We start from the raw sequence: 27968 nt of genomic DNA, 5'->3' as shown, positions 1-27968 counted from the left end.
TAGCTGAGTAGTACTCCATTGTATAGATGTACCACATTTTCTGTATCCATTCCTCTGTTGAGGGGCATCTGGGTTCTTTCCAGCTTCTGGCTATTATAAATAAGGCTGCTATGAAGATAGTGGAGCATGTGTCCTTCTTACCAGTTGGGGCATCTTCTGGATATATGCCCAGGAGAGGTATTGCTGGATCCTCTGGTAGTACTATGTCCAATTTTCTGAGGAACCGCCAGACTGATTTCCAGAGTGGTTGTACAAGCCTGCAATCCCACCAACAATGGAGGAGTGTTCCTCTTTCTCCACATCCTCGCCAGCATCTGCTGTCACCTGAATTTTTGATCTTAGCCATTCTGACTGGTGTGAGGTGGAATCTCAGGGTTGTTTTGATTTGCATTTCCCTGATGATTAAGGATGTTGAACATTTTTTCAGGTGCTTCTCTGCCATTCGGTATGTGACCCTACATTTTTATGGAGTAAAATTAACCACATAGTGTCTGACAGTCACCTCTCCACTGTCCTAATGAGTGCTCAACGGAAATAAACATATAAGGAAGAAAGGATTATTGTAGCTGATGGCCTCACGACTGCTTGGTTCCATTGCTTCGGCCTCCAGTCGCACAGAATATCGTGGTGGGAACACAGTAGGAGAGGCCTATTCTCTTTATGCTGCCTAAGAACTGAAGAGAAAAAGCTGAAGTTGCTAGGGTCCCACATATTCCTTTTAGGAACACACCCACTTCCTTCCACTAGACCCACCTCCTAAATGTCCCTCCACCTCCTGGTAGTACCAGGGACTGGTGACCAAGTCTTTAATACCTGAGGAAAACTGCAGACCCAAATTATAGCAGCATCCATACAGATCTGAATAAAACTCAGTGACCCAAGTCATAATATCTGATGGCAGTGCCAAGATTCAGTTCTTAATCTACCCACCTCTCCCAGCTCATGTTTGTAACTTCTACAGCGTCCGAGGCCACTCAGAAGCTAAGGGGAAAAGGTTTGTTTTGCTTTTCATTTTGAAGGCTACACTTGTCTTTCAGATGAAGACACTGAAGCCTAGACAGGTGACATAACTCACCTGTCATAGTGTAAACACTGGGACCTAAATCTTCACGTTCTAACACTCCTTCGGTGTCACCATGGACACCAGACAGATCTGTGTCTAAACGTTTGTGAGTGTGGAACTACATTTCACTTGCAGAAGGCACATAAAGAACTTTAAGAAGCACTGGGCCTTTCTCGTCCTTGGTAAGATGGGGATGGGGCCGAGGAGAGAATGGAGACATTACTCAGGAATCCCTAAGGGCCAGAAGAGAGTTAGGGATTGTATGGCTACCCCCTTTAAATATAGTTTTGAACCCTTAGGTGTACCGCAGTATTTAAGTGCCCGATAAAAGCAAGGTGAGTACCAAGAACCATTTCCTACATCTCTCATGCAGAAGCACAGAGACCAATGGGGCACAGTTGGGTGACCCGATCTGGAACCCCTATTTGTCGCTCTTCCTCTGACCGCTAGGAGAGTCTAAGAACTCGGGGACAGTGGTCCTCTGCCGTTCAGAGGTGTTTAGAGGATATTGGCACCTATCAAAAGTCCTGTTAGCAGAACATTAGGACTTCATACATCCTCTTGTGCCCTACAGAAGCAATATCTCTGGAAGTCACTCCTACCCTTTATTATTAAAGAAACACCATCATGGGGTTGGTAGAACTGATGCTTTGCCACTACATGCCATCCTGATATCATCGCGGATTCCTGCATATGAGGTACGAACGCAGCCTTCTGGCTGCCATGTGTGTGAAAATAATTCACCTCTTGAAAGGAAAATTGCCTGATCAAGTGAACACCTACAAACCCCAGACAGTTTTTAAAATTGGGAGCAATAAAGATAAAAGTAATCAAGCTTACTTTGAAAACCCATGAGAGGTCCAAATGGCTGTGCGTGCAGTTGGTGTAAACCTCTCACGAAGCCGACTTGGTTGCACTGAAGAAAACTGTCGGTGTGATGGTTAGAAATATTTCAGGCTCTTCTAGAATTCCCAAGAACTTCAATAATACTTGACCAATAGTTTTCAAAAGTGGGTTAGAAGTACTACTTTATGTTCTATCTTAAAATGGTGCCATTTTATTAAAACATACTCCTTATAAAATGTAATTAGAGCTGTGTATGGTAGTGCTTAGCTGTAATCCAAGCACTTAGGAAGCTGAGGCAGGAACATAGAGGCTCAGGCCAACCTGGACCACATAGGGAGTACCAAGTAAGCTAGGACTATATAAGAAGACTCTGTCTCAAAATGTAAAAATTAATAAAATGAAATGAAGTTGCATATTTAAATTTTACACACACATATATAAAAATATGTTTTTTAAATCTACTTAAGAAGGCCATTACAAAATGGTATTAATTAATTTATTGTTTTCAATAAGTTACACATATGTCTGTTTGGTGTGTACAAAGATGAAGAGATTTGGGAGAAAATAATGTAACTCATTAGAACTATTTTTTTCCATGACGGAGTTGCAAATGAACTTCATATTTTTCTGATAATAAGAGAAAAATAAACTGGCAGGAGAAGTTTAGTTCCTTCCTTCTGAAATGTATGAAAATTCCCTAGCAACAATAGCATACCGCATACCATCTAGTTCTAACGCTCACACATGCCTGCTGCTGCCCTTTCACTTCTAGATGGTGATGGAGAGCATCAAGCCAGACGTCGTGGCTGTGCTGTACGAACACAGCGGAGTGACATTGGAGGGCCTGCTTCAGCTCACAGACAGAGCTCTACAAGGGCGGAAGGCACAGAGCCTGGGGATATTCAGCAGTGGAAACAGCAGAGAGATCGACTTGCTGCAAGGTTGGTCTGGGGATTAGAGGGGAGTGGTCACACAGCTCTGAGCGTCCACAGTGCTTATCCACAAATGTGACGTTCACAGGGCTTCTAAGTTCTGATTCACTAGGGAGGGCTCATGCTGTCTTCATGAAGAAGGAAAAGCAGCTTTTGATGATAATCTTAAATATAGTGATTAAGATCACAGCAGAATGGTTGCTATCATTGTCTTTTTAAAGCATATACTTTATTCACATTCCTGTAAAGCTTTTACATCTTGCAAAATTGAAACATTGTGTTAAGCAACACCTCTCTTCTTCCCTCTGATATCTGCCCTCTGATATCTGCCCTCTGATATCTGCCCTCTGATAACCATGGAATCCTTTAAATACATAAATGGAATCACTTGCTTTGTCTTTTTGTGACTAGCATTTTTCACTTATACCCTCAGGGTTCATCCACTATACCAACTGGTTATTTCTCTTTTAAGGCCAAATACTAATCGACTCTATGTATGTGTTAACAATATGTGTACTGGCTTATGTACAATATGGTTTTGTGTGTCAACTTGACACAAGCTGGAGTTATCACAGAGAAATGAGCCTCCCTTGAGGAAATGCCTCCATGAAATCCAGTTGTAAGTGGGGAAGGCCCAGCCCAGGGTGCCATCCCTGGACTGGTAATCCCGGGTTCTATAAGAGAGCAAGCTGAGCAAGCCAGGAGAAGCAAGCCAGTAAGTAACATCCCTCCATGGCCTCTGCATCAGCTCCTGCTTCCTGACCTGCTTGAGTTCCAGTCCTGACTTCCTTGGTGATGAACAGCAATGTGGAAGTGTAAGCCGAATAAACCCTTTCCTCCCCAACTGCTTCTTGGTCATGATGTTTTTACAGGAATACAAACCCTGACTAAGTATGTTTATAACTCTAGCCACTGGTGGTCATTCAGGTAGCTTCTATTTCTTGCCTATCGTGAAAAATGACAAATCTCTTTTGTTCTTGCAACATGGAAATACACTCCTAAGTATGATATGGTGGGTTTCTTTAAAAATTCAAAACTCCTATATTGTTTTTCATAGCTATTTTATCAATGGTGCAAGTATGCAGAGCTCTCTGTGCCATTTATTTGTTATAGATATTCAGGTTTCTCGTTTGGTTGTTTGGTTCATACAGTTTCCAGTCTCACTGTGTTTTGATTTGTGCATCTCTGCTCATGAGGGATGCTCAACACCTGTCATGTGCTTGCTGCCATTTGCATATTTCTTTATGAACACAAGCCCTTCACCTATTGAGAAGAGGGTTGATTTTTGTATCCGTTGAGCGGTTGACATTCTTTGTATGTTAAGGATATAAACTCCTTCTTAGATGTGTGATTTGCATGCATCTTCTCCAGTTTTATAGTGTCTTAGTCATTGTTCAGTTACTGTGAAGAGATACCATAACAATGGCAACTCTTATAAAAGGAAACTTTTTTTGTTTTCTTGTTGTTGTTTGTTTTTTGGAGACAGGGTTTCTCTGTGTAGCCTTGGCTGTCCTGGAACTCACTCTGTAGACCAGGCTGGAAACATTTAATTGAGAGCTTGCTTATGGTTTCAGAGGTTGAGTTCATTGTCATCATGGCAGGGAGCATGGCAGGAGGCAGGCAGGATATTGTGCTGGAGAAGTGGCTGAGAGCTTCATCCTGAGCTATATGCAGGGAGAGAGTGGATCTGGCATAGGCTTTTTGAAACCTCAAAGCTCACCCCCAGCAATGCACTTCCTCCAGCAAGTCCACACCTATTCCAACTAAGCCACGGCTCCTAATCCTTCTAATCCTTTCAAATAGTGTCACTCCTTAAACCACCACCTATAGGTGTCCTTTATATTCTCTCTTTTGGTGCACAGGAAATTTAAGTTTGATGAAAGTACAGTAATTACAGTAGTACACCAAGATAGATAAATTGGTGTGCACTTGCCACCTATGATAAACTCTGCTTGGCTTGTATTGCAAAGGAAAGAAAGGATGATATAATTAAGAAGTTACAGGGAGATTTAAAAATCTCATCAGTGTTTACCTTTTTGGGGATGGAGGAGACAATGAATACCTTTAATTAAACTTGTGGTGTCTATCCTTCATTTATAACTTTGTGTTCTCCCTTGCTTACCCCTAAAGCAGAATTGTTTTAATTTTATCAATTGTTAACCTTCCATCTGTGTGGGATGAGGGAAGAGAAAATAAACCAGATGGCCCAGCTCCCAGGGCACTTACAAAGTGGCACAGTGAGTCACGAATCATTCCTGAGGAACTGGGAGTAAGGAGAGTTTGAGGTGGTTGCTAACTCAGGAAGCCTTGCATGCTCTGACAGTTTTTCACTGATGACAGTGGGAACTTCTTCTGCTTTGGAAACTGTTGCAAGATCCTAGGACTTGACTGGCCATTCACCTTAACCTCTCCTTGAGCCTAGTGACCCACAGTGATGTACGTGTCCAAAAGCATAATTGTATAACACCTTATTATTCCAGAATATGAAGGAGCCTGTGGCCACAGGGCAATTTGGTGGCACTTTTTGTGGCCCTAACACCGTGCTCCATGAAATATGGGTACACTGGAGATCTTGGTTTTATGGGCAAATACTGGATTTTGAATCTGTGACTCCATTTTCACAAACAGTTAAAAATTTTGTTTATTATAATATAACAAACCACTATTGCCATCTTAAATTCCCCCCTTAGGCTATAAAATTTGTATTAAAAATGTACTGTGGCCTGAAGTGAGAGACTTCTGGGAGAAACTAGGAAGCCGTGTGGCCACTGAAGAGGAAGGAGGACATGTGGACTTATTTGTGCCACTTGGAGCATCAGGTCAGTGTCAAAACTCTGGAAACGCAGGGGGCACCTCCTTGTGGTGGTACTTTGTGTGTTTCTGAGGTACAGTCACAAACGAACCCACTTAATGCATGGATTAGTGGCTCATTCCTTTTTACCACTATAATTATTGCATGAAATATCATTACACATACTATAATTTGTTTATCCATGCAATGCATTTGGTAAGTGAAGTTGCTTTGAACGTATGTCTGAACATGTGCACACACTTCTCTAAGGTATACAAGATCCCAGTGGTGTTAACTGTTACAAAGCCAGCTCATTTGTTTTTCAAAGTGCACTTTAGTGTTTCTAGAGACTATGTCTGAGAACTCGCTATCCCACACTGTGGTATTTGTTTTAGTTGTAGCCATCCAAGCGGATACAGAATCATATCATGGTGGTTCTGATGTGCAGTTTCCTACTAGCCACAATGCTGAGCGTCTTTTCATGGACTTCTCTGCCATTTATCTTTCTCAGTGTCTGTTCGAGTATCTTGCATGTTTTAAAAAGTAAATTGTTTATCCAGTTGATGACTTATGTTTTCCTTCTCTGAATGGTTTCTTCTGAAGAGCAGAACTTCTTCATTTCTATGAAACCGAATTTATTATCTTTACTTTTATGTTTTAGTATCATATTATTTAATTATTTAAAATATTAAAAAAAACCACTTTATACCTATAGGTGTTCTGTCACATGTATATCTGTGCCACATGGGTGTGCTGCCCATGGAGGCCAGAGAAGGTGGCAGATTCTCCATATCTGGAGTTGCATCAGGTTGTCAGCTGGGACCCAAATCTGCATCCGCTGGAAGTGAAGCCTGCTCTTAGCCCCTGAGCCATTTCTCCAGTCCCCGTAGTTTTAAATTCCTTGCACAATCAAAGGTTACAAAGATTTCCTACTGCACTTCCTAGGCGTTTGTGCTTAAGCTTGTCATGTAGGTCTGTGGCCCATTTGATTTTTTTTTTCAACAGATGATTAGGCACAGACTGAGATTTCATTTATTTCACGTATAGGCATCTATTTTCCCAACATCATTCCTTATAAGGAAGCCTATTCTTTCCCCCATGAATTTTATCCACAGGTTTCCTGCAGTCAGGTGTTTATGTGGATTTAAGTCCTCTGTGGATGTCTCTGACTTCATTATCAGTGAAATGTCAGGCATGAAGCCCATCAGCCTCCACCAACTTGTTCCAAGAAGCAATTGAGTATTTATTTTTGGACCACAAAGAATTAAAATACCCCATTCATTACATACATTTCTTTTTAAGTAATTCAGTCTATATTTACTGAATCCAGTAATCCACTCTATGTTTTAATCTGTGTCACTGAAGAAGAGGAGGGAAAAAAAATTAAGACAGGATTTCTCTGTGTAGCCCTAGCTGTCCTGGAACTTGCTCTGTAGACCAGGCTGGTCTTGAACTCAAAATTCAGAGATCCATCTGTCTCTGCCACCCAAGTGCTGAGATTAAAGGCATGTACCAACACATCCAACAGAAGGGGAGTAATTAGTGCCACAGTAAATTTTGACCATCTTGTTCTATCTTGTGTTTATGTTTTAAGTCTGTCTACTTTCAACCACGAGTCTCCTTACTCAGATTATTTTAGGAAACTCTTGTGAGGTTTTTCTCTGTCTTTGGCTTAAATATTCCAAACTTGATGATAAACAGGTTTTTCTAGTTGCACACCCTCTTTCCACACCTTACAGAAAGATGTTTTCAGAAATTAGGTGCTTGGACATCTGTCTGCAGAGATAGAGGTGAGATGTTTGGGGGCTGCTGATCAAAGGATTTGAATTGAAGATGACAACTGCCTGTGGTCTTTCTTGGCCTGCTCTTTCATGCTTCTCAGTAAAGCCTGACTGCCTCAGGAGAAACCCAAGGATTATTTTCCTAGTTTTTTTTTTTTTTTTTTTTAAGGATTGATTTGGTTTTATTTGGGAGCATGAATTATAGCTCTAAGGAGGTGCAGATTTAATTATTTAAATGCACTAACGCACGTGTTCTTGGCTGTGCAGAAGCAGGTATAGAAGTTCTTTCTCAGCTGTCTCAACTAACTGGCACATGGTTCTCTGCCCCGACTGGAATCGCAACCGGTTCATACCAACACAGTAAGTGTATATGAGAGCTGACTAGTATGTCTAGTAACACACAGCCACATCAGCTTCCCTGCAGGACAAGTACTAAAAACAAATACTCTAGTCTCATTTCTCTGCCTCAGTAACTAGCAGCTGTTCATCAGTGCTGATATACGTCTCTCCTGATCTGCCTATAATGATTGCTACTCTTGCTGAAGGGGGTGGTCTCCCTTCTTCAGCCACAGCACTGAGTCATTCATTTAGAGGAGGATTTTTTTTCTGCAAATATTTTTCTTCAAGCTGTCATTTACTAGAACCCACTTTAAAGAGTTCAGCAAAGTTGTCCAGTTGCTGAGCTGGAGAAAGGATTATTTTCCTAGTTTTTTTTTTTAAAGGATTGGTATGGTTTTATTTGGGAGCATGAATTGTAGCTCTAAGGAGATGCAGATGAGGTTTGCTTAGATCCCACTCTGTACAAGAATCAGGAATGGAGATGGATTAAAAGGGAAAGTATACCAGCATGTATGTATACGTTCATTGACACAACAAGGCTACTAATGCTGGATAAAAATGGACCATTGGCTGACTGACAGAGAACCACATGGCTGTCCTACAATGTCACTCAACACTTTCTCCTTTAAAACCCTTCTCTTCAGATTAGACAGGGTTTCGACTGCCTCGGGAATGGTATGAGCACTGATTCTTTAGTCTCCAGGGGCCTTTCGAGACTAGAGGAAGTTGGCATGAGCATATCACTTGTAAGGGGAATGATTCCTTAGATGGGAGAGAAAGCACAGGACTCCATGCTCCACACAGTTCTGAAGCAGCCATGGCCAGCTCACTGTAGTTCACATAGCCTCAGCAAGGCTTGGGCCCTGGTGCTCGCCCTAAGAAGCAGCTGTGCCTCCTCTCCTCGTTCTGTTCTTTTCCCTTTCGGTTACTTCATACTCTCCTCCTAGAGAAACACATTAAAAGTTTTGCACAGGCTTGTCAGTAACAGGAGAAACAAAGTGGATCTGGCCATCCACTCAGGCAAAAAGCAAAACAAAACCTAAAACAACAACAACATCAACAACAACAAATTAGACCAAAAGGTCACTCCTTCATGCTGTAATTGCTTTGCAAGGTGACTAATGTTCTTACATATCCACTATAGCCTTGAGTTCCCCCTAATTTGAGAGAGAGAGAGAGAGAGAGAGAGAGAGAGAGAGAGAGAGAGAGAGAGAGAGAGAGAGAAAGAGAGAGAGGAGTAGCTGCTGAGACTTGACCTTAAATGTGTGGCAGGGACGTGGGAAGTGCTGAGTCAGTTAGAATGAAGAAATATATTCTTATATCCATCCGCTGGGCTTCCCGAAGCCCCAGGTGGCAATTTCATTTCTAATTTCAAGTAGAAGTTTATCAACCTTATGGACAGAGGGCCATTCACTGTGTTCTTTCTTAGTTTCTTTGTTTGCCATTGAACACAGGCTGTGACTGCTTATCTTCTGATAAAGGACACTTTGCACAGTACAAAGACAGCTGAGTTGATTTTAAGTTAAACAAGGAGAGATCTCCTACCTCAGCTCAAGCTCAAGGCCAATGAGAGGCCTTGTCTCAAATAATAGGATGGACAGTATTGAGAAACAATGAAGCTGGCCTCTGGGCTCTACATGTAGGTGCACACACATGTGCCCACACATACATATGTGCACCTGCACACATGCACACACACACACATGCATGCATGCACACATGCACGCATATGCACAGAGTATGAACTGAGTCTTCAATAATAAAACTCAAACTCTTGTCAGTTCTTAGTGACTGGCTGGGGCCACATCAGGATAGGACTCCTCTTTCTAACTACTTCAGCGAGTCTAAGCTGCAGGCATGGTCCAGTTTCACAGAATTCCTGGAAGACACCTTGAAGTCAGTGAGGAAAACGTTAAATCCACTCTTCAAGAACTTGCAGAAGAGCATCAGTGGCCGCATGATAGGTAAGGTCTCTGACACTTCTGTTCCAGATCAGGCCAGGGCTTACTTCTTACCTGAGCAAATTCAAGACTGAGAATGGCATAAGCAAAACCCAGTTGTAATGGATACTTGATCAAGTGTCATCACCTTTATTTTTCAAATATTCAAGAGCAACACTAGTCATGTTCAGAACACGGGGGCTGACTTCTGTTTCACCTTATTGATTTCTGTGAAGCCCATCTGCCCTGGGCAGAGCTTGGTTTTTACTCAACTAGAGAACTGTATCTTTTCTGACTGCATCTTGTTCCGGCCATTAAGCACCACTTACAGTGTCCATTTCATAATTTGTTTTACAGTTCAGTTATTATCTGTATAAAATATGTAACTTTTCCAGATGTCTCAGGTAGATAAGCCCATTCGAGTTCCCCTCCAAATATACAAATAAAGTACATATTACAATTTTCTTCTTAAACAATAAAATAAAATACACAGCTTGGTGCCGGGTTCCATGGTCTTTTACTGAACCTGTTGGACATCACTGAATCAGTTTTCCATTCCCACTCCATTGCCTTGATCAAATTACCATAATAATTTTTGTGGAATGATATATCATCTTAACAATCAATCACAAACTAACCCAGTTTATTCTTTAAAATGAAACACTTTCACCATCTGTGTAAATATGTCCCCCTTCCCCTATAGCCATCTCTTCATAGTTTATACACACTTCATCTGACTAAGACACAGAAGCATGCCAACGCTGCAGACCTGTGCCTTCCTCCCTTCCCTTGTTGTGCACAGCAGCACATGTGCACCCATACAGATTCATGCCCTATATCTTGCTTCACAAATGCCTCTTCTGTAGAGATCTTCCCCTGTATTTTCCTCTACTACCTGAACTATCCGATTTAGGAAAGGCTAAACTAATACTCTTAAATGTTAAGAAAATATAAGCAAGGAGGAATAATTTCCCCTTTTTTCACAGATACTAGGGAGTAGATAGGAAAATGGAGCCGTGAATACTTTTTATGGCAGTGTGTTGACAATGAGAAGTCAGTGGGAAAAGCTGTTCTCCATTATAACTGGGCTAAAATCATTCAAACCAGGAGAAATAATTTCTCCATTTTCTGTCATAGATACTTAGGATTAAATAGAAAATGGAAAAGTGAATTTTTTATGACAGTATGTTGGCAATGAGAAGTCAATTTGTTTTCCAGTAAAAGTGGGTAAATATTTAAATATTTAAAAAATGAAAAGATGTCTTTGTATGTAAACTACTTTCTCTGAATTTAAAATATTTGCATTTCCAACCCAAAGGTGAGGAGATGTGGAGGATGTCCGATTGGATCCCACATTTTATCTGAAGGCTCCTTTCATGGCTTCCTTTATGGTTGTCTGATTCTCAGAGTTCATTCAGCATCTGGTTTAGCACGTTGAAATGGGTTTGGCTCATTTCCCATTTTATAACAGGTCTTCTCGTGGCAATAATAAAATCCTGGCCCCGTTCCTTGTATCGCTGTGCACTAAAAGGTGACTGTGGTGACTGTGTTCTTAGCTCTCACACATCTTACATAAAGCGCGTGCTTGACATTTCAGGGCAGTTTATGTTTGACACTCTGGGTATGGACAGCATCCTAAATAACCAAGGCCCTGCACAGGCTCTGGCGGATGGACTGATGGAGCTGTCAAAAGAAGGGTCTGTAAGTATCTTGTTGAAGAAAGAAAAGCAGGAAAGAAAAAAAAAAAACCCAACTCAGCACAAATCCTTAGTTTACATTTTTTAACCTTTTACCAGTTTACCACTCTGGGACATAGTCCCTCAGAGAAATTACATCAGTTTATAAAAGCAGCCACAGAGAGATTCTGGGCTCAAGATGTACTAAGTATATAAAAGAGAGAAACAGGGGGACCTCCTGGGTTCTTTAAAGTCTTTTAATTTGCTCACTGTTTACTGTCTTGTGCCTAATTTCAGTTAGAAGTGACTTCATTTGAAAACATGTTCATGGCCTTATATTTCACATAAATGTCATGAGCCAGGGAACTGACACATGTGAAACCAGATACAACAAAGGGGGCTAGATGAGAGGTGGGGGAGGGAAAGAAAACATATATGTTAAGAAAAAAAAAAAAGGCAAGTCAGCATTTGGGGATAGTGGAAGTTGGTGGAGTCTCAAGGACCATTTATGTTAACAGGGCATCTTGGACAGTCTACCAGAAAAAGCAGTGTACGTTTCAGAAGACTGTATGAAATTTGTTGGCTTTTTTGAGACAAAGCTTAGGCAGTAAAGTACCTGCCTTGCAAGTGTGAGAACTAGAGTTTAGCTCCAGGGCCTATGTGAAAGCAACTGAGGCACAGTGGCAGACGCTTATAATCTAAGTGCTGGGGAGGGAGAGACAGGTGGGTCCCTGGGGATCTCTGGCGTCACTTACTTGGTGAGTTCCAGACGAAGATTGTCCTCTGGCTTTTGTATACATTCCCCCCCCCCCCCACACACACACGTAAAAGTTGGGCTGGGTTCTGCCTCTCTCCACCTTGCTCCAAGGAATAAAACTCAGACTCATCAATATATGTTTACAAATACCTTGGCCATATAGCCAGGCTCTTCTCTGACTAGATCATAACTTAGATAACCTAATTATTTTAACCTATATTCTGTCATGTGGCCGGTTACCTGTGCTTAGGTACCATGTGTCCATCTCCTTAGATCTTCCTGGGCAGATCTTTGCACCTGGCTTTCTCTCAGAATCCGTTCTCCCTCCCAGAATCCTCTCTCCCTCCCAGATGTCCCACCTTTCATTTCCTGGCTAAGCCATAGGCCATAGGTTTTTGTAATTGACAGGTGATTCATCCATACAATACACAAGATACTCTTTCTACACACACACACACACACACACACACACACACACACACACAAGAGAGAGAGAGAGAGAGAGAGAGAGAGAGAGAGAGAGAGAGAGAGGGGGAGGGAGGTCCACAGGATCTCTTTCTCACAGCCCCAAGGATAACTGTGAAGATGAAGTCAGGAATAAGAAAGTAGTTGCCTTGATTGATGCATTCTTAGGGCTATGCAAGCTCTTTACTCTCCAAGGACTGACTCCCTCCCTTTGTGGTGGTTCTACCATTTAAGCATAGTCTCTACACATATTTCTTCTCTTTGCTGCTGTGTGTCTGTTCCAGTTTCCCTTGGATTTCTGGGGCAGCACCAGATAGTTGCAGGCTTAGCCAAACTGTGCAGAGCTGCTCTTGACCATGCTGCCTGCTCTGGACTTTGCTCATTTGGTACTACAACCCAATACCCAGTGGGTCAAGGCCCTGACAGATTTCTCTGCTGACCTGATCATGGGTGTTTACAGAGACCCAAAGGCCTGGAAGGATATTGCACTTTCTCTCAAACATAAAATGTCTGAAAATGTTTGATGGAGGAAGAACCATACATAGCACAATTTTGATGAGGCTCAAACCTACAGTGTGGGAGAGAGTAGACTCCATGGGGAGTTGGGATGTTCCAGGAATGGTGCTACCCTGCCTCTCTCCTAAGCTTGCTTCCTTCCCTTGAGAGACCACAAGGGCCCTGCTGGTCTTTTCTTCATGTGGCCAAGGGTTGTTGTGAGCCACTTTGAGTCTAATGATCTTGAGAGAATCTTTTACAAGACCTTGGATTGTGGATAAAAAGCTGAGAACCAAGAATATGGCTGGTAACCAGAACATGGAATGGGAAAAAAAATTAGTATTGTCAGTTCAATAACAATTACTTTGCTTTCTAGTAATATGACTTAAGCAGAGAACTGAAAAGTCCAACTTAAAAATGTCCTCTTTTCATGTATTTATGTGTAGTGTAGTGTGTGTGTGTGTGTGTGTGTGTGCGCGCGCGCACGCGTATGTGTGCATGGGTGTATATGCATGTGTGTGTACCAGAGGTGTTTTCCTTTATCACTTTCTACCTCACATTTGGAGACAGGGCTATTCAATAAAGCTGGGGCTTAATGATTCTGGTAGGTGGGCTGGCCAACGAGCTTGGAGATCCATCAACACTCACCCAGAGTTACAGGTACCAACACTACAGCCCAGATTTTACTTGGGTGCTGGGATCAGAACTCAAGTCTTTAAGCTCACACAGGCTGAACCCTAGCCCATGTTCTTTCTTCTGTGATATGTTTAACATAATGTCAGATGAATATTTTAAACAGGATTTTTTTTTGGGGGGGTGGCTATTTTCTAGGACAAACCTCTGGAATTTTTGTCCTATTTTCTGCTGAAGAAATCTAGTAAAACGAACAAGGATTTTGAAGGAAATTATGTTCTGGCAGAATGTGACCTGAAAGAAACACAGGATGCACTCATGAAGGTAAAGGGTGCTGTTGTAGCTTTTTTGCCAAGGTGGCTTCTCTGTAGAGCGAGGCTTGTGTGGTGAAGAGACTACAGAACGATGACAGTTCCTGGAACTCCCAGCAGCCGACAGTTTCAGGAATATCACTGTCATGGACTACTATTAAGTAGGGCGCTTCACGTTGCTGATGTGAGTGGTGGTGTTTAAGGCACTTCAGAGCACAGGCCCCTCACTGATTGAGAGCTGCGCTTGGTGTAAGATTGTTGGCAATTTGCATTCACCACTTAACCCAGCTGAGCTCTCCCTGGTGTACATAGAGAAGAGAATTATTTGCAGACTAAGATCCTTTCTGTTGAACATGAAACTAAGAATTCTTCTTTCATGAGGGTGGAGGCACACACTTTTAAACCCAGCATTTGGGAGGCAGAGCTTGTGGAGCTCTGGGAGTTCCAGGCCAGTCTGGCCAACATATCGAGTTCCTGGAAGGCCATGGGCCTCATAATGAGACTGTCTCAATAAATCAACAACAAAAACAGTTGTTCTTTCTCCTTCCCTCCTTCTCCTCTTCCCCCTCCTCTTCCTCCTCCTCTTCCTCCGCCCCCTCTCCCTCCTCCTCACCAGTGCTTTGTTCAGAATCTCCACGCTCTTGCTTCCATGAAATAATCAGAATTCATTGTCATTTGCAAAGCTGATTTATTCCATGGAATATACAATTTAAGAACCATTTATGCTCAGGTTAAAAATATTTGAGGGCTTAGGACACTGTCACCAAAACAGAGTCACCATCTTGACTGTTAATAGGTATAGACTTGTGAGTTGCCCTATCATTTGAGTCACCTGGTTCCCTATTAACATTCTGAAATGCATTAGTGCTTCAGGAGAGCACAATACAGGGCAGATCACAGGAGATCTGCTGGACATTTCCCTTTGTCAAGCCTGCTAGTTTACCTTGAAAGGAGTTACTCCTCACACTGGGGTTTAGTTTTAAAACTATAGATATTTGTTTAGAAGAGCTCATAAAATCACATTTATAGGAATGGAACTAATGACATCCCCCAGATGGGAGTCCCAAGGGATGATTTTTCTGTCAAATCCAGGTCTCTCCTCTCTGTGTGTCTGTCTTTCTGTCTCTCTGTGTATGTGTGTCTGATACTATCTATCTATCTATCTATCTATCTATCTATCTATCTATCTATCTATCTACCTATCTATCCAGCCAGATATCTTAATTATTACTGAACCTGAAATGTCCCCACAGGTTCGTGTTTCAAGTGTTTGGTTACAGTGTTTGGTACCATTTAGAAGTCTTCAGGAGGAACTCTGCAGAAAGTAGTCTGCACAGGTGAGAGTGTGGAGTACCGAAGCTAACAGCTTCTGGGAGAGGCGAGAGCCACAGAGCTTCTGCAGCAGCGCTGTTCTCAGTCTCCAGACATCCGGCCACCTCCCCGGCCAGAGGACAGGAGTCCGCCCGGCCCGGGAGGCTTTTGCCTCAGGATCCTCGGAAGCCATCTTGGTTTCGGGACTCCACAGAAAGTAGTCTGCACAGCTGAGAGTGTGGACTACTGAAACAACAGCTTATGGGACAGGCCAAAGCAACACAGCTTCTGGGAAAGGTCCTGTTTTGGGCCTTCATCTTCGGCCAGGAGAAGGTCCAAATGCCAGATAACTGTGCACCTTCCCTGTAAGAGGAGAGGTTGCCTGCAGAGACTGCTCTGACCACTGAAACTCAGAGGAGAGAGCTAGTCTCCCAGGTCTGCTGATAGAGGGTAACAGAATCACCAGAGGAACAATCTCTAAACAGAGACAACTATAACAATTAACTCCAGAGATTACCAGATGGTGAAAGGTAAATGTAAGAATCTTACTAACAGAAACCAAGACCACTCACCATCATCAGAACCCAGCACTCCCACTTCGCCCAGTCCAAGGCACCCCAACACACCCGAAAATCTAGACCTGGATTTAAAAGCATCTCTCATGATGATGGAAGAGGACATCAAGAAGGACTTAAATAACTCACTTAAAGATATACAGGAGAAGACTGCTAAACAGGAAGAAGACATTAAAGAGGAAGCACAAAAATCCCTTAAAGAATTGCAGGAAAACAACCAAACAGGTGATGGAGTTGAATAAAACTATCCAAGACCTAAAAATGGAAGTAGACACAATAAAGAAAACTCAAAGTGAGGCAACGCTGGAGATAGAAACCCTAGGAAAGAAATCTGGAACCATAGATGCGAGCATCAGCAACAGAATACAAGAGATGGAAGAGAGAATCTCAGGTGCAGAAGACTCCATAGAGAACATCGGCACAACAATCAAAGAAAATGGAAAATGCAAAAAGATCCTAACCCAAACATCCAGGAAATCCAGGACACAATGAGAAGACCAAACCTACGGAGAATAGGAGTGGATGAGAATGAAGATTTTCAACTCAAAGGACTGGCAAATATCTTCAACAAAATTATAGAAGAAAACTTCCCAAATCTAAAGAAAGAGATGCCCATGAGCATACAAGAAGCCTACAGAACTCCAAATAGACTGGACCAGAAAAGAAATTCCTCCCAACACATAATAATCAGAACAACAAATGCACTAAATAAAGATAGAATACTAAAAGCAGTAAGGGAAAAAGGTCAAGTAACATATAAAGGCAAGCCTATCAGAATTACACCAGATTTTTCACCAGAGACTATGAAAGCCAGAAGAACCTGGACAGATGTTATACAGACACTAAGAGAACACAAATTCCAGCCCAGGCTACTATACCCAGCCAAACTCTCAATGACCATAGGTGGAGAAACCAAAGTATTCCACAACAAAACCAAATTCACACATTATCTCTCCACGAATCCAGCCCTTCAAAGGATAATAACAGAAAAAAACCAATACAAGGATGGAAACCATGCCCTAGAAAAAGCAAGAAGGTAATCCCTCAACAAACCTAAAAGAAGACAGCCACAAGAACAGAATGCCAACTTTAACAACAAAAACAACAGGAAGCAACAATTACTTTTCCTTGATATCTCTTAATATCAATGGACTCAATTGCCCAATAAAAAGACATAGACTAACTAACTGACTACACAAACAAGACCCAACATTTTGCTGCTTACAGGAAACTCATCTCAGAGAAAAAGATAGACACTACCTCAGAATGAAAGGCTGGAAAACAATTTTCCAAGCAAATGGTCTGAAGAAACAAGCTGGAGTAGCCATTCTGATATCGAATAAAGTTGACTTCCAACCCAAAATCGTCAAAAAAGACAAGGAGGGGCACTTCATACTCATCAAAGGTAAAATCCTCCAAGAGGAACTCTCAATTCTGAATATCTATGCTCCAAATACAAGGGCAGCCACATTCATTAAAGAAACTTTAGTAAAGCTCAAAGCACACATTGCACCTCACACAATAATAGTGGGAGACTTCAACACACCACTTTCACCAATGGACAGATCATGGAAACATAAACTAAACAGGGACACAGTGAAACTAACAGATGTTATGAAACAAATGGATCTGACAGATATCTACAGAACATTTTATCCTAAAACAAAAGGATATACCTTCTTCTCAGCACCTCATGGTACCTTCTCCAATTTTGACCACATAATTAGTCACAAAACAGGCCTCAACAGATACAAAAATATTGAAATTGTCCCATGCATCCTATCAGATCACCATGGATTAAGGCTGATCTTCAATAACAAAATAAATAATAGAAAGGCAACATTCACATGGAAACTTACCAACACTCTTCTCAATGATACCTTGGTCAAGGAAGGAATAAAGAAAGAAATTAAGGACTTCTTGGAGTTTAATGAAAATGAAGCCACAACATGCCCAAACTTATGGGACACAATGAAAGAATTTCTAAGAGGAAAACTCATAGCTCTGAGTGCCTCCAAAAAGAAGCTAGAGAGAGCACACATTGGCAGCTCAACAATACACCGAAAAGCTCTAGAACAAAAGGAAGCAAATTCACTCAAGAGGAATAGACAGCAGGAAATAATCAAACTCAGGGGCGAAATCAACCAAGTGGAAACAAGAAGAACTATTCAAAGAATCAACCTATCGAGGAGTTGGTTCTTTGAGAAAAATCAACAAAATAGATAAACCCTTAGCCAGACTCACTAGAGGGCACAGGGAAAGCATCCTAATTAACAAAATCAGAAATGAAAAGGGAGACATAACAACAGATCCTGAAGAAATCTAAAACACCATCAAATCCTTCTACAAAAGGCTATACTCAAGAAAACTGGAGAACCTGGATGAAATGGACAAGTTTCTAGACAGAGACCAGGTACCAAAGTTGAATCAAGATCAGGTTAATGATCTAAACATTCCTATATCCCCTAAAGAAATAGAAGCAGTCATTAATGGTCTCCCAACCAAAAAAAGCCCAGGACCAGATGGGTTTAGTGCAGAGTTCTATCAGACCTTCAAAGAATATCTGTACTGGTTAGTTTTGTGTCAACTTGACACAGCTGGAGTTATCACAGAGAAAGGACCTTCAGTTGAGGAAATGCCTCCATGAGATCCAACTGTAAGGCATTTTCTCAATTAGTGATCAAGGGGGAAAGGCCCCTTGTGGGTGGGACCATCTCTGGGCTGGTAGTCTTGGGTTCTATAAGAGAGCAGGCTGAGCAAGCCAGAGGAGGCAAGCCAGTAAAGAACATCCCTCCATGGCCTCTGCATCAGCTCCTGCTTTCTGACCTGCTTGAGTTCCAGTCCTGACTTCCTTTGGTGATGAACAGCAGGGTGGAAGTGTAAGCCGAATAAACCCTTTCCTCCCCAACTTGCTTCTTGGTCATGATGTTTGTGCAGGAATAGAAACCCTAACTAAGACAATATCTAATCCCAGTTCTTCACAAACTATTCCACAAAATAGAAACAGAAGGTACTCTACCCAACTCATTCTATGAAGCCATAATTACAATGATACCTAAACCACAAAAAGACCCAACAAAGATAGAGATCTTCAGACCAATTTCCCTATGAATATTGATGCAAAAGTCCTCAATAAAGTTCTCGCTAACCAAATCCAAGAACACATCAAAACAATCATCCATCCTGACCAAGTAGGTTTCATCACAGGGATGCAGGGATGGTTCAATATACGGAAATCCATCAACGTAATCCAATATATAAAAAAACTCAAAGACAAAAACCACATGATCATGTCGTTAGATGCTGAGAACGCATTTGACAAAATCCAACACCCATTCATGATAAAAGTCTTGGAAAGATCAGGAATTCAAGGCCCATACCTAAACATGATAAAAGCAATCTACAGCAAACGAGTAGCCAACATCAAAGTAAATGGTGAGAAGCTTGAAGCAATCCCACGAAAATCAGGGACTAGACAAGGCTGTCCACTCTCTCCCTACCTATTCAACATTGTACTTGAAGTCCTAGCCAGAGCAATTAGACAACAAAAGGAGATCAAGGGGATACAAATCGGAAAGGAAGTCAAAAATATCACTTTTTGCAGATGATATGATAGTATATATAAGTGACCCTAAAAATTCCACCAGAGAACTCCTAAACCTGATAAACAGCTTCAATGAAGTAGCTGGATATAAAATTAATTCAAACAAGTCAATGGCCTTTCTGTACACAAAGGATAAACAGGCTGAGAAAGAAATTAGGGAAATAACACCCTTCTCAATAGTCACAAGTAATATAAAATACCTTGGCGTGACTCTAAGGAAGTGAAAGATCTGTATGATAAGAACTTCAAGTCTATGAAGAAAGAAATTAAAGAAGATCTCAGAAGATGGAAAGATCTCCCATGCTCATGGATTGGCAGGATCAATATAGTAAAAATGGCTATCTTGCCAAAAGCAATCTACAGATTCAATGCAATCCCCATCAAAATTCCAACTCAATTCTTCAACGAATTAGAAAGGGCAATCGGCAGATTCATCTGGAATAACAAAAAACCGAGGATAGCAAAAACTCTTCTCAAGGATAAAAGAACCTCTGGTGGAATCACCATGCCTGACCTAAAGCTGTACTACAGAGCAATTGTGATAAAAACTGCATGGTTCTGGTAGACAAGTAGACCAATGGAACAGAATTGAAGACCCAGAAATGAACCCACAAACCTATGGTCACTTGATCTTTGACAAGGGAGCTAAAACCATCCAGTGCAAGAAAGACAGCATTTTCAACAAATGGTGCTGGCACAACTGGCAGTTATCCTGTAGAAGAATGCGAATTGATCCATCTCTATCTCCTTGTACTAAAGTCAAATCTAAGTGGATTAAGGAACTCCACATAAAACCAGAGACACTGAAACTTGTAGAGGAGAAAGTAGGGAAAAGCCTTGAAGATTAGGTACAGGGGAAAAGTTCCTGAATAGAACAGCAATGGCTTGTGCTGTAAGATCGAGAATCGACAAATGGGACCTCATAAAATTGCAAAGCTTCTGCAAGGCAAAAGATACTGTCAATAAGACAAAAAGGCCACCAACAGATTGGGAAAGGATCTTTACCTATCCTAAATCGGATAGGGGACTAATATCCAATATATATAAAGAACTCAAGAAGGTGGACTCCAGAAAATCCAATAACCCCATTAAAAAATGGGCTTAGAGCTGAACAAAGAATTCTCACCTGATGAACACTGAATGGCAGAGAAGCACCTGAAAAAATGTTCAACATCCTTAATCATCAGGGAAATGCAAATCAAAACAACCCTGAGATTCCACCTCACACCAGTCAGAATGGCTAAGATCAAAAATTCAGGTGACAGCAGATGCTGGTGAGGATGTGGAGAAAGAGGAACACTCTTCCATTGTTGGTGGGATTGCAAGGTTGTACAACCACTCTGGAAATCAGTCTGGCAGTTCCTCAGAAAATTGGACATAGTACTACCGGAGGATCCAGCAATACCTCTCCTGGGCATATATCCAGAAGATGTTCCAACTGGTAAGAAGGACACATGCTCCAGTATGTTCATAGCAGCCTTATTTATAATAGCCAGAAGCTGGAAAGAACCCAGATGTCCCTCAACAGAGGAATGGATACAGAAAATGTGGTACATTTACACAATGGAGTACTACTCACCTATTAAAAAGAATGAATTTATGAAATTCCTAGGCAAATGGCTGGACCTGGAGGGCATCATCCTGAGTGAGGTAACCGAATCACAAAAGAACTCGCACAATATGCACTCACTGATAAGTGGATATTAGCCCAGAAACTTAGGATACCCAAGATATAAGATACAATTTGCTAAATGCATGAAACTCAAGAAGAACGAAGACCAAAGTGTGGACACTTTGCCCCTTCTTAGAAATAGGAACAAAACACCCATAGAAGGAGTTACAGAGACAAAATTTGGAGCTGTGATGAAAGGATGGACCATCTAGTGATTGCCATATCCAGGGATCTATCCCATACACTGACACCATTGCATTCACTAGCAAGATTTTGCTGAAAGGACCCAGATATAGCTGTCTCTTGTGAGACTATGCTGGGGCCTAGCAAACACAGAAGTGGATGCTCACAGTCAGTTATTGGATGGGTTACACGGCCCCCAATGGAGGAGCTAGAGAAATACCCAAGGAGCTAAAGGGAACTGCAACCCTTTAGGTGGAACAACAATATGAACTACCCAGTACCCCAGAGCTCTTGTCTCTAGCTGCATATGTATCAAAAGATGGCCTAGTCGGCCATCACTGGAAAGAGAGGCCCATTGGACTTGCAAACTTTATATGCCCCAGTACAGGGGAACACCAAGGCCAAAAAGTGGGAGTGCGTGGGTAGGGGAGGGGGGTGGGTATGTGGGACTTTTGGGATAGCATTGGAAATGTAAATGAGGAAAATACCTAATAAAAAATTAAAAAAAAAAAGTCTTCAGGAACCTACCTGGTGAAAGCTGGTTACTAGTGTTAACCCTTTGAAGGTTGTTGCTGGTTCTGGTCCATGCCATGTAAATAAGTTGTTACCTCTGCTCCAGTGGATATCTAAGGAGATGGTTCACCCTGGCTTTCCCACTGTAATGGACCGAGATGGCCTGAAACCATGAGCCAAACTATATTCCTTGTTTATGACCTTGCTTCTTTTTGTCAGGTGTTCTGTCATGGTATTTGTGACAGGAAGGTAACAGCCATCATTGAATCAACTGTGTCCCCTGCCTTGCTGTCCTGTCAGACCTTACTCCCGGCTGCTGCATGCCTGCAGTGCTTTGTGGTATTAACATTGTGCAGTTATGGTGATGAGTGACAGGAGAATCAAAGTCTCACTTCACTGCCGTTCCTGTCTCCTGAGAAAGCGCCGGCAGCTCTGTGCGTTCTGGGAAAAGTATCATCTGGGAGGGGTGTGACTAGAGAATAAATAATCTGTAAAAATGTCTACCATGTGATCCAAAACTAGTCGCGTGAGCTTACTTCTTGTAGTCACCTTTATATGTAATAGAGCTCACCAAGGCAAACCTAGCCAACAAAGTAAGCATTCTCTATGAAGCTGCAAAGGGTGATGTTCTGTTATTGTTCTATAATTGCTCTTGCAAACAGAATAAGGGATGGCACCATGGATTTTTAATAGACTCTAAAATTTCTACCAATTATTAACTCTGATCACTATAAAATAGGAGAAGTCACCACGTTGATGTTCAACTGCAGGCTGCATTTCCAAGGCCTAAAATATATATTATATATTTTAAATTGTGTGTGTGTGTGTGTGTGTGTGTGTGTGCGCGCGCGCGCACACGTGTGAGTACTGGTGCCTGCAGAGGCCACAGGCATCAGAACCCTGGTATCTCCTCTTGCAGAGGACTTGGGTTTAGTCACCAGTACCACACAGTAGCTCACCACTATCTGAAAGTCCAGTTCCAGGTGATTCTGACTCTGATGCCCTCTTCTGACCTCTACAGGCATCCATGGTGTACATACATTCAGGCAAATCATCCATGCACATAAAATAAAAAGAAATAAGCTTTTTAAAGAAGAGTGAGGAAGAGGAGAAGGAAGAAGAGGAGGAATAGAAAGGAGGGGAAGAGGGAGAAAAGGAGACAAGGATGATGATGATGAACAAAAAGGAGGAGGAGGAGGAAAAGAAGGAGGAGGAGGGGGATGTGGAGGAGGAGGGGGAGGGGGGGTAAAGTTCCTGTGTATACACAGCAGGGTGGAATCTGATGTTAGCTCAGATGTGCACAGTAGGTTGATACATCAGCTGTTCATGGCTGTAGCATACCTGAAACAGTGGCAGGGGACAGGTTGATTCTGGATCCCAGTCTCTAGGGTTTTAGCCCGCAGTTATGTAGCACCAGTGCATTTAGGCCTGTGGCCAGGAAGGGCATCGTGGTGGAAAGTGATGTAGAAGAAACAGCTCACCTCTGGATGATCCAGGAAGTAAAGGACAGTGGCAAAAGCAGGGCAAGACAAGGACCCCAGATCCCTTCAAGGCTGAGCCCCCTTGACCGGATGTTCTCCCACCAGGCCCTACCTCCTCATGGTGCTACAGGCCAGTGACTAAGCTTTCAACATATGCTCTTGGAGGGCCATTTGAGATTCAAGTAATAACAGACGGTTTTCCACATTATAGCAGCTACCTTTTCTGAGAAGTCACAATATAATTCCGCAGTGTTACAGCTGTCCTAATCTGAGATAGTGTGAGTTGGATTCTCATTTTACATCTGCAGCTGCTTTCTGCTCCAGAGCCACTGGTGTCTCCACTGGCTTGCCTGGCTTCTTGACTATAAATAACTAGTGCTGTAACTTTGTTTTTACAATGAAGAGTGTTCCACTCACAGGGAGTCTGAATTTCTAATTCAAAGAGCCCCTCCCCCTAAGCCAAAAGTATAAAAACATACCAGGCTGGCACAAGACAGCCATCCCTGGAAAGGAAAAAGTAGAGAGCTCATGGAGCAGACTCGTGCCCAGGCTCTAATGGTAGAGCCTGTAAGAAAGAAGAGAGCTGAGAATGGCCACTGCTCAGGAACCAGGACTCCTGTACCAAACTGATGACATGACCACTCATGGTACAGTTGAGGGGAAGGTTTGTCATTGTAGATAGGAGAGATAACAGTCAAAGGCATCTAGATTGTTCCAGAGCAGAGAGAAAGAAGTAGTCTGAACACAACCAGGAGAATGGATGTGGTCAGGACTGTCTTCAAGAAAGAAAAGGATAGGTGGGTTAGGGGGTGTAGATAAATAGAGAAAACATAGTGAGAAAAATAGAAAGAGCAGGGAGGGGGGAGGGGGAGGAAGGGAGGGGGGAGGAAGGAAGGGAGAGGGAGGGGGAAGAGAAGAAAGAGGGAGAGAGAGGGGGGGGAAGGGAGGGAGAAGAAGGGGGAGAGGGGAAGGGAGGAGGAGGGAGGGGGAGGCAGAGAAGAGGGAGGGGGATGGAGATGGAGGGAGGGGAGAAGGAGGGAGGGGGAGAGGGAGGAAGAGGGAGAGGGGGAAGAGAAGAGAGAGAGGGAGAGGGGTAGAGGAAAGAAGAGGAAGGGGGACATGGAGGGGGAGGGAGAGGGAGGGGAAGAGAAAAAAGAGAGAGGAAGGGGAGAGGGAGGGGGAGAGGAAGAGGGATAGGGAAGGGGAGGGAGAAGGGGGGAAGAGAAGGAAGAGGTAGAGAGGGAGAGGGAGAGGGAGGGAGAGAGGGAAGGAAGGTCTAGGGAAAGTAGCAGTTATAAGGAGAATAAGTAGCTGAGGGGAGGGAAGCTATTGACCTGGAGGAAGTTTAGGGTAGGGGAAAAGGTTAGAAGGCCTATGATGCCTGCATAGGCTTTAAATGTGTAACAGATACTTGTGAGGCAGAGGGAGCCTTGGGCCAGCATTTGCTCTGATATGCTGATAGGCACCAAAGGCAGTCCTAAATGCCCTGAGCCAGAGGTAATAGAAATAGGAACCAGATTTACGAGTTCCTGAGGAAGGCTGGCTTTTATCTAGCTGCCAGAAACTCTCCTATAGTCCAGGTTGAGGACATTTCTGTATATATGGACTGCCTTTTGGAGTTTGGGGAACCGGAGTTTCCTTTGGGCCTGACAGATGTCACATGAGACGACACAGAGACAGAATATACTCATTTTCTTCTGGGAGGTAAAAGGAGTCTTGGTTGCAAACTGATGTCCACAGCCAGGCCTGGTGGTGCCTGCCTGCATTCAGAGCACTCAGGTGGAGGTGCTGTGAGGATCAGGGGTTCAAGGTCAGCCTTAGGGAGCAGTTTTAAGGAGAATCTAGGATACCGGAGACTCGAGTCTCGAGGAAGCAAAACAAGCAAATTCTCAAACAAGGTTAGGTTTGTCGTCCAGCCTCTTCCAAGAACAGCAGAGGATCTCCACCAAGAGGGTTGTCTTTGAGTAGGGAGAGCAGCAGTCATAAGTGCAAGTTTACCCTCCTAACAGGAATACAAGGCTTCTGTTCTGTTGGTAGAGGGGCCTCTGGGATGCTGCCGGGATAACCAGGGCACTTTTTTAAAAAATTTTTATTTTGATGTCCTAATTTATAGGTAGACTACAAGATAGAGTATGGAGAGAAAAGGCCATAGTCACATGTGAAAATCGACAACCCTCGGAAGAGTGTGTGGAATGTTTTTATGGCATTTAATCAGGAGTTGGAAAGGGGCTGGATTTTATGAAGTGTTAGAGTCTGTTCTTTCTAGCATCTTAAATGTGAGATAAGTTACACAACAACAGAGCAGAGTCTAGGTTAAGTTCACTGTCAGGAGTACTTAGATGCTTTAAGCTTGAGAGAAGCCTCGGAGGTCAAGATCTCTAACCCCACCCACCTTTCAGGTAAGAAGTAGCTACAGGAAGCTAAAGACTCTATATTTTTACTTTTTAGTTTAATGTGTACCCTTGTGTAGGCACACGAGTGTGTATATGAGTGCAAATATGGAGACCAGGGTGCTGGGTATCTTCTGTTGCCATCCATCTTTTTGGGGGGTGGGGTGGGGGCGGGGCACGGCCTCTCACTGAAGCTAGAACTTGCTGTTTGGGATAGATTGGCTGAACAGCAAGCCCCAGGTATCCTTCTGTTTCTGCTTCCCAGGGCTGGCAGGACAGATGGGCACTTTTACCCATTGAACCATCTTCTAAGTCCCTAAGGCAGTGGTCCCCAACCTTTCTAATGCTGTGACCCTTTAATACGGTTCCTCGTGCTATGGTGACCCCCAACCATAGAATCGTCGCTTTGCTACTTCTTAACTGTAATTTTGCTACTTTTATAAATCATAATGTTAAAAAAAATGTCAAATACACAGGATATATGATATTGAGCCCTGTTGAGGGGTCATGACCCACAGGTTGAGAACCATTGCTCTAAGGCACGCTATTAAAAAGATAAATCTTAGTTTAAGAGAGGTACCCCACTTATTAGGTACTTAATTCAATGTGCCAGGGGACCTTGTGATAGAATCCAAAGGCACGGAGCTCCCCCGTATTCATGTAGGCAGAGAGAAAACCCTTTTAGGGTTTTCAGGGACTACAAGACCCGCCTCCAGGTGACCAAGTCTCATTTAATCCTCAGGAAGGAAGTGCCATCGAAGACAATTCTCAGGACTCGAAGTCAAGTCCAGGCCAAAGCAACCTGAATGTGGAGGTTCTGGTTAAGCTGGTAGGTCACCTACTAACCAGCTAGGGACTTACCAGTGTTGTTGCTGGTAAGTCACCTACTAACCAGCTAGGGTCTTGCCAGTGTTGTTGCTGGTAAGTCACCTACTAACCAGCTAGGGTCTTACCAGTGTTGTTGCTGGTAAGTCACCTACTAACCAGCTAGGGTCTTGCCAGTGTTGTTGCTGGTAAGTCACCTACTAACCAGCTAGGGTCTTGCCAGTGTTGTTGCTGACATGGAAGCGTCATTGTTTACCCTGGTTAGTTCTTTGTTTCCTTGAAAACATCCCTTAAAGAAAGGAACAACCCACCAACTATGTAAACGTATTAAAGGGAGATCCAGTTGGTAGATTTTTTTTTCCTGGTAACTATGATGTGGACTCAAAAGAAGTTGATTTAAATGATGAAGACGGGGAGAACACCAACATGGACATGACCCCACGATTTTCCATGACAGGTCATCATTTAAAGAAAGGACACATACTCACGAAGGTTTGCAGGGTTTTAAAAATGTCTTCTCCCATGGGCCAATACTGACCACACCATCCCTTTCCTCTTCTCTGTCTACTCTCTCCCCTCCATCCCCTCTCCCCCAGACCCACTCGTCCACTTCCCTTCAGAAAAGGGCAGGCCTCCCAGGGACCAAAGGCAGCATACCAAGTTGCAATAAGACTAGGCCAGGATGTGGTGACAAAGGGCAGAGGGGCTGTTGGGGAAAAACTGGGCTCTGAGAAGTGTGGCTGGTGGCTGGTGGGGAGTCTTACTTGAGGTACCATAGATGTTGGCCAGGAGATGGGGGGAGGGGATACTGTTGGAGGAAAGCTGAGTGGGGTCTGAGGAAGTGTTGCATGTCTGTGGGCAGGATCTGACCTGGGGTTCTGGATACTGCAGTGGCTTCTGGTAGAGCAGGGGGCTTCTATTTGAGTTGTGGGCCAGGATAGGTCTGCAGTTTTTAATTGGCACACCCACTCACAGTCCAGCTCTGAAAGCTGACTGTAGTCAATCGATGCAATGTGCTCTGCTCTGAGCTGAAGCTTTCAGAGCGGGATGCTGAAAGGTACAACATGCAAGCACAATTTTGGCTTCATAGTTGTTTTCCTTCCTTTTCCTAAGACTCCAAAGTTGATGTTAGTATCCACAGTTTTACACATGAACACCTGAATGAGAAAAACTAAGTGGCTTACCTAAGGAGAGAGAGAAGAAAGTGTGAGCTCTGCAGCCTTGAGCTCACACATAGAGATCTTTATAGCCCCATCATACCTAGGCTGGGTCCAGGGCTCATTTTGGCCTTAGGACATGGCTTCTTATGCTCCAAACAAATGATCACTAGGAACCAGCCATCTTCCCTTAGGACAATCCCTTTTTTGGGTCTCTTCCACCTCCTT

At 43.0% G+C, this 27968-nt stretch overlaps 1 protein-coding gene across 2 annotated transcripts in view; it reads left to right on the top strand.

Annotated features, from left to right (window-relative positions):
• The window catches only part of Ect2l (epithelial cell transforming sequence 2 oncogene-like), an 82453-nt gene that overhangs the window by 39685 nt on the left and 14800 nt on the right, over nt 1-27968 (top strand). Inside the window, exons 7-14 of one of the 2 annotated variants that reach the window (NM_001370991.1) lie at nt 1638-1761; nt 2682-2850; nt 5532-5660; nt 7681-7773; nt 9534-9716; nt 11290-11393; nt 13917-14042; nt 26501-26587. In NM_001370991.1, the coding sequence (NP_001357920.1) occupies nt 1638-1761; nt 2682-2850; nt 5532-5660; nt 7681-7773; nt 9534-9716; nt 11290-11393; nt 13917-14042; nt 26501-26587 (1015 nt within the window). The remainder of the gene's footprint in view (nt 1-1637; nt 1762-2681; nt 2851-5531; nt 5661-7680; nt 7774-9533; nt 9717-11289; nt 11394-13916; nt 14043-26500; nt 26588-27968) is intronic. The other variant, NM_001195036.2, reaches the window with a different exon arrangement.

This window comes from Mus musculus, chromosome 10 (assembly GCF_000001635.26).
Source record: "Mus musculus strain C57BL/6J chromosome 10, GRCm38.p6 C57BL/6J".
Classification (NCBI taxonomy): Eukaryota; Metazoa; Chordata; class Mammalia; order Rodentia; family Muridae; genus Mus; species Mus musculus.
Note: the sequence above shows the minus strand (reverse complement) of the source record. Positions and strands in the feature narration are given on the sequence as shown.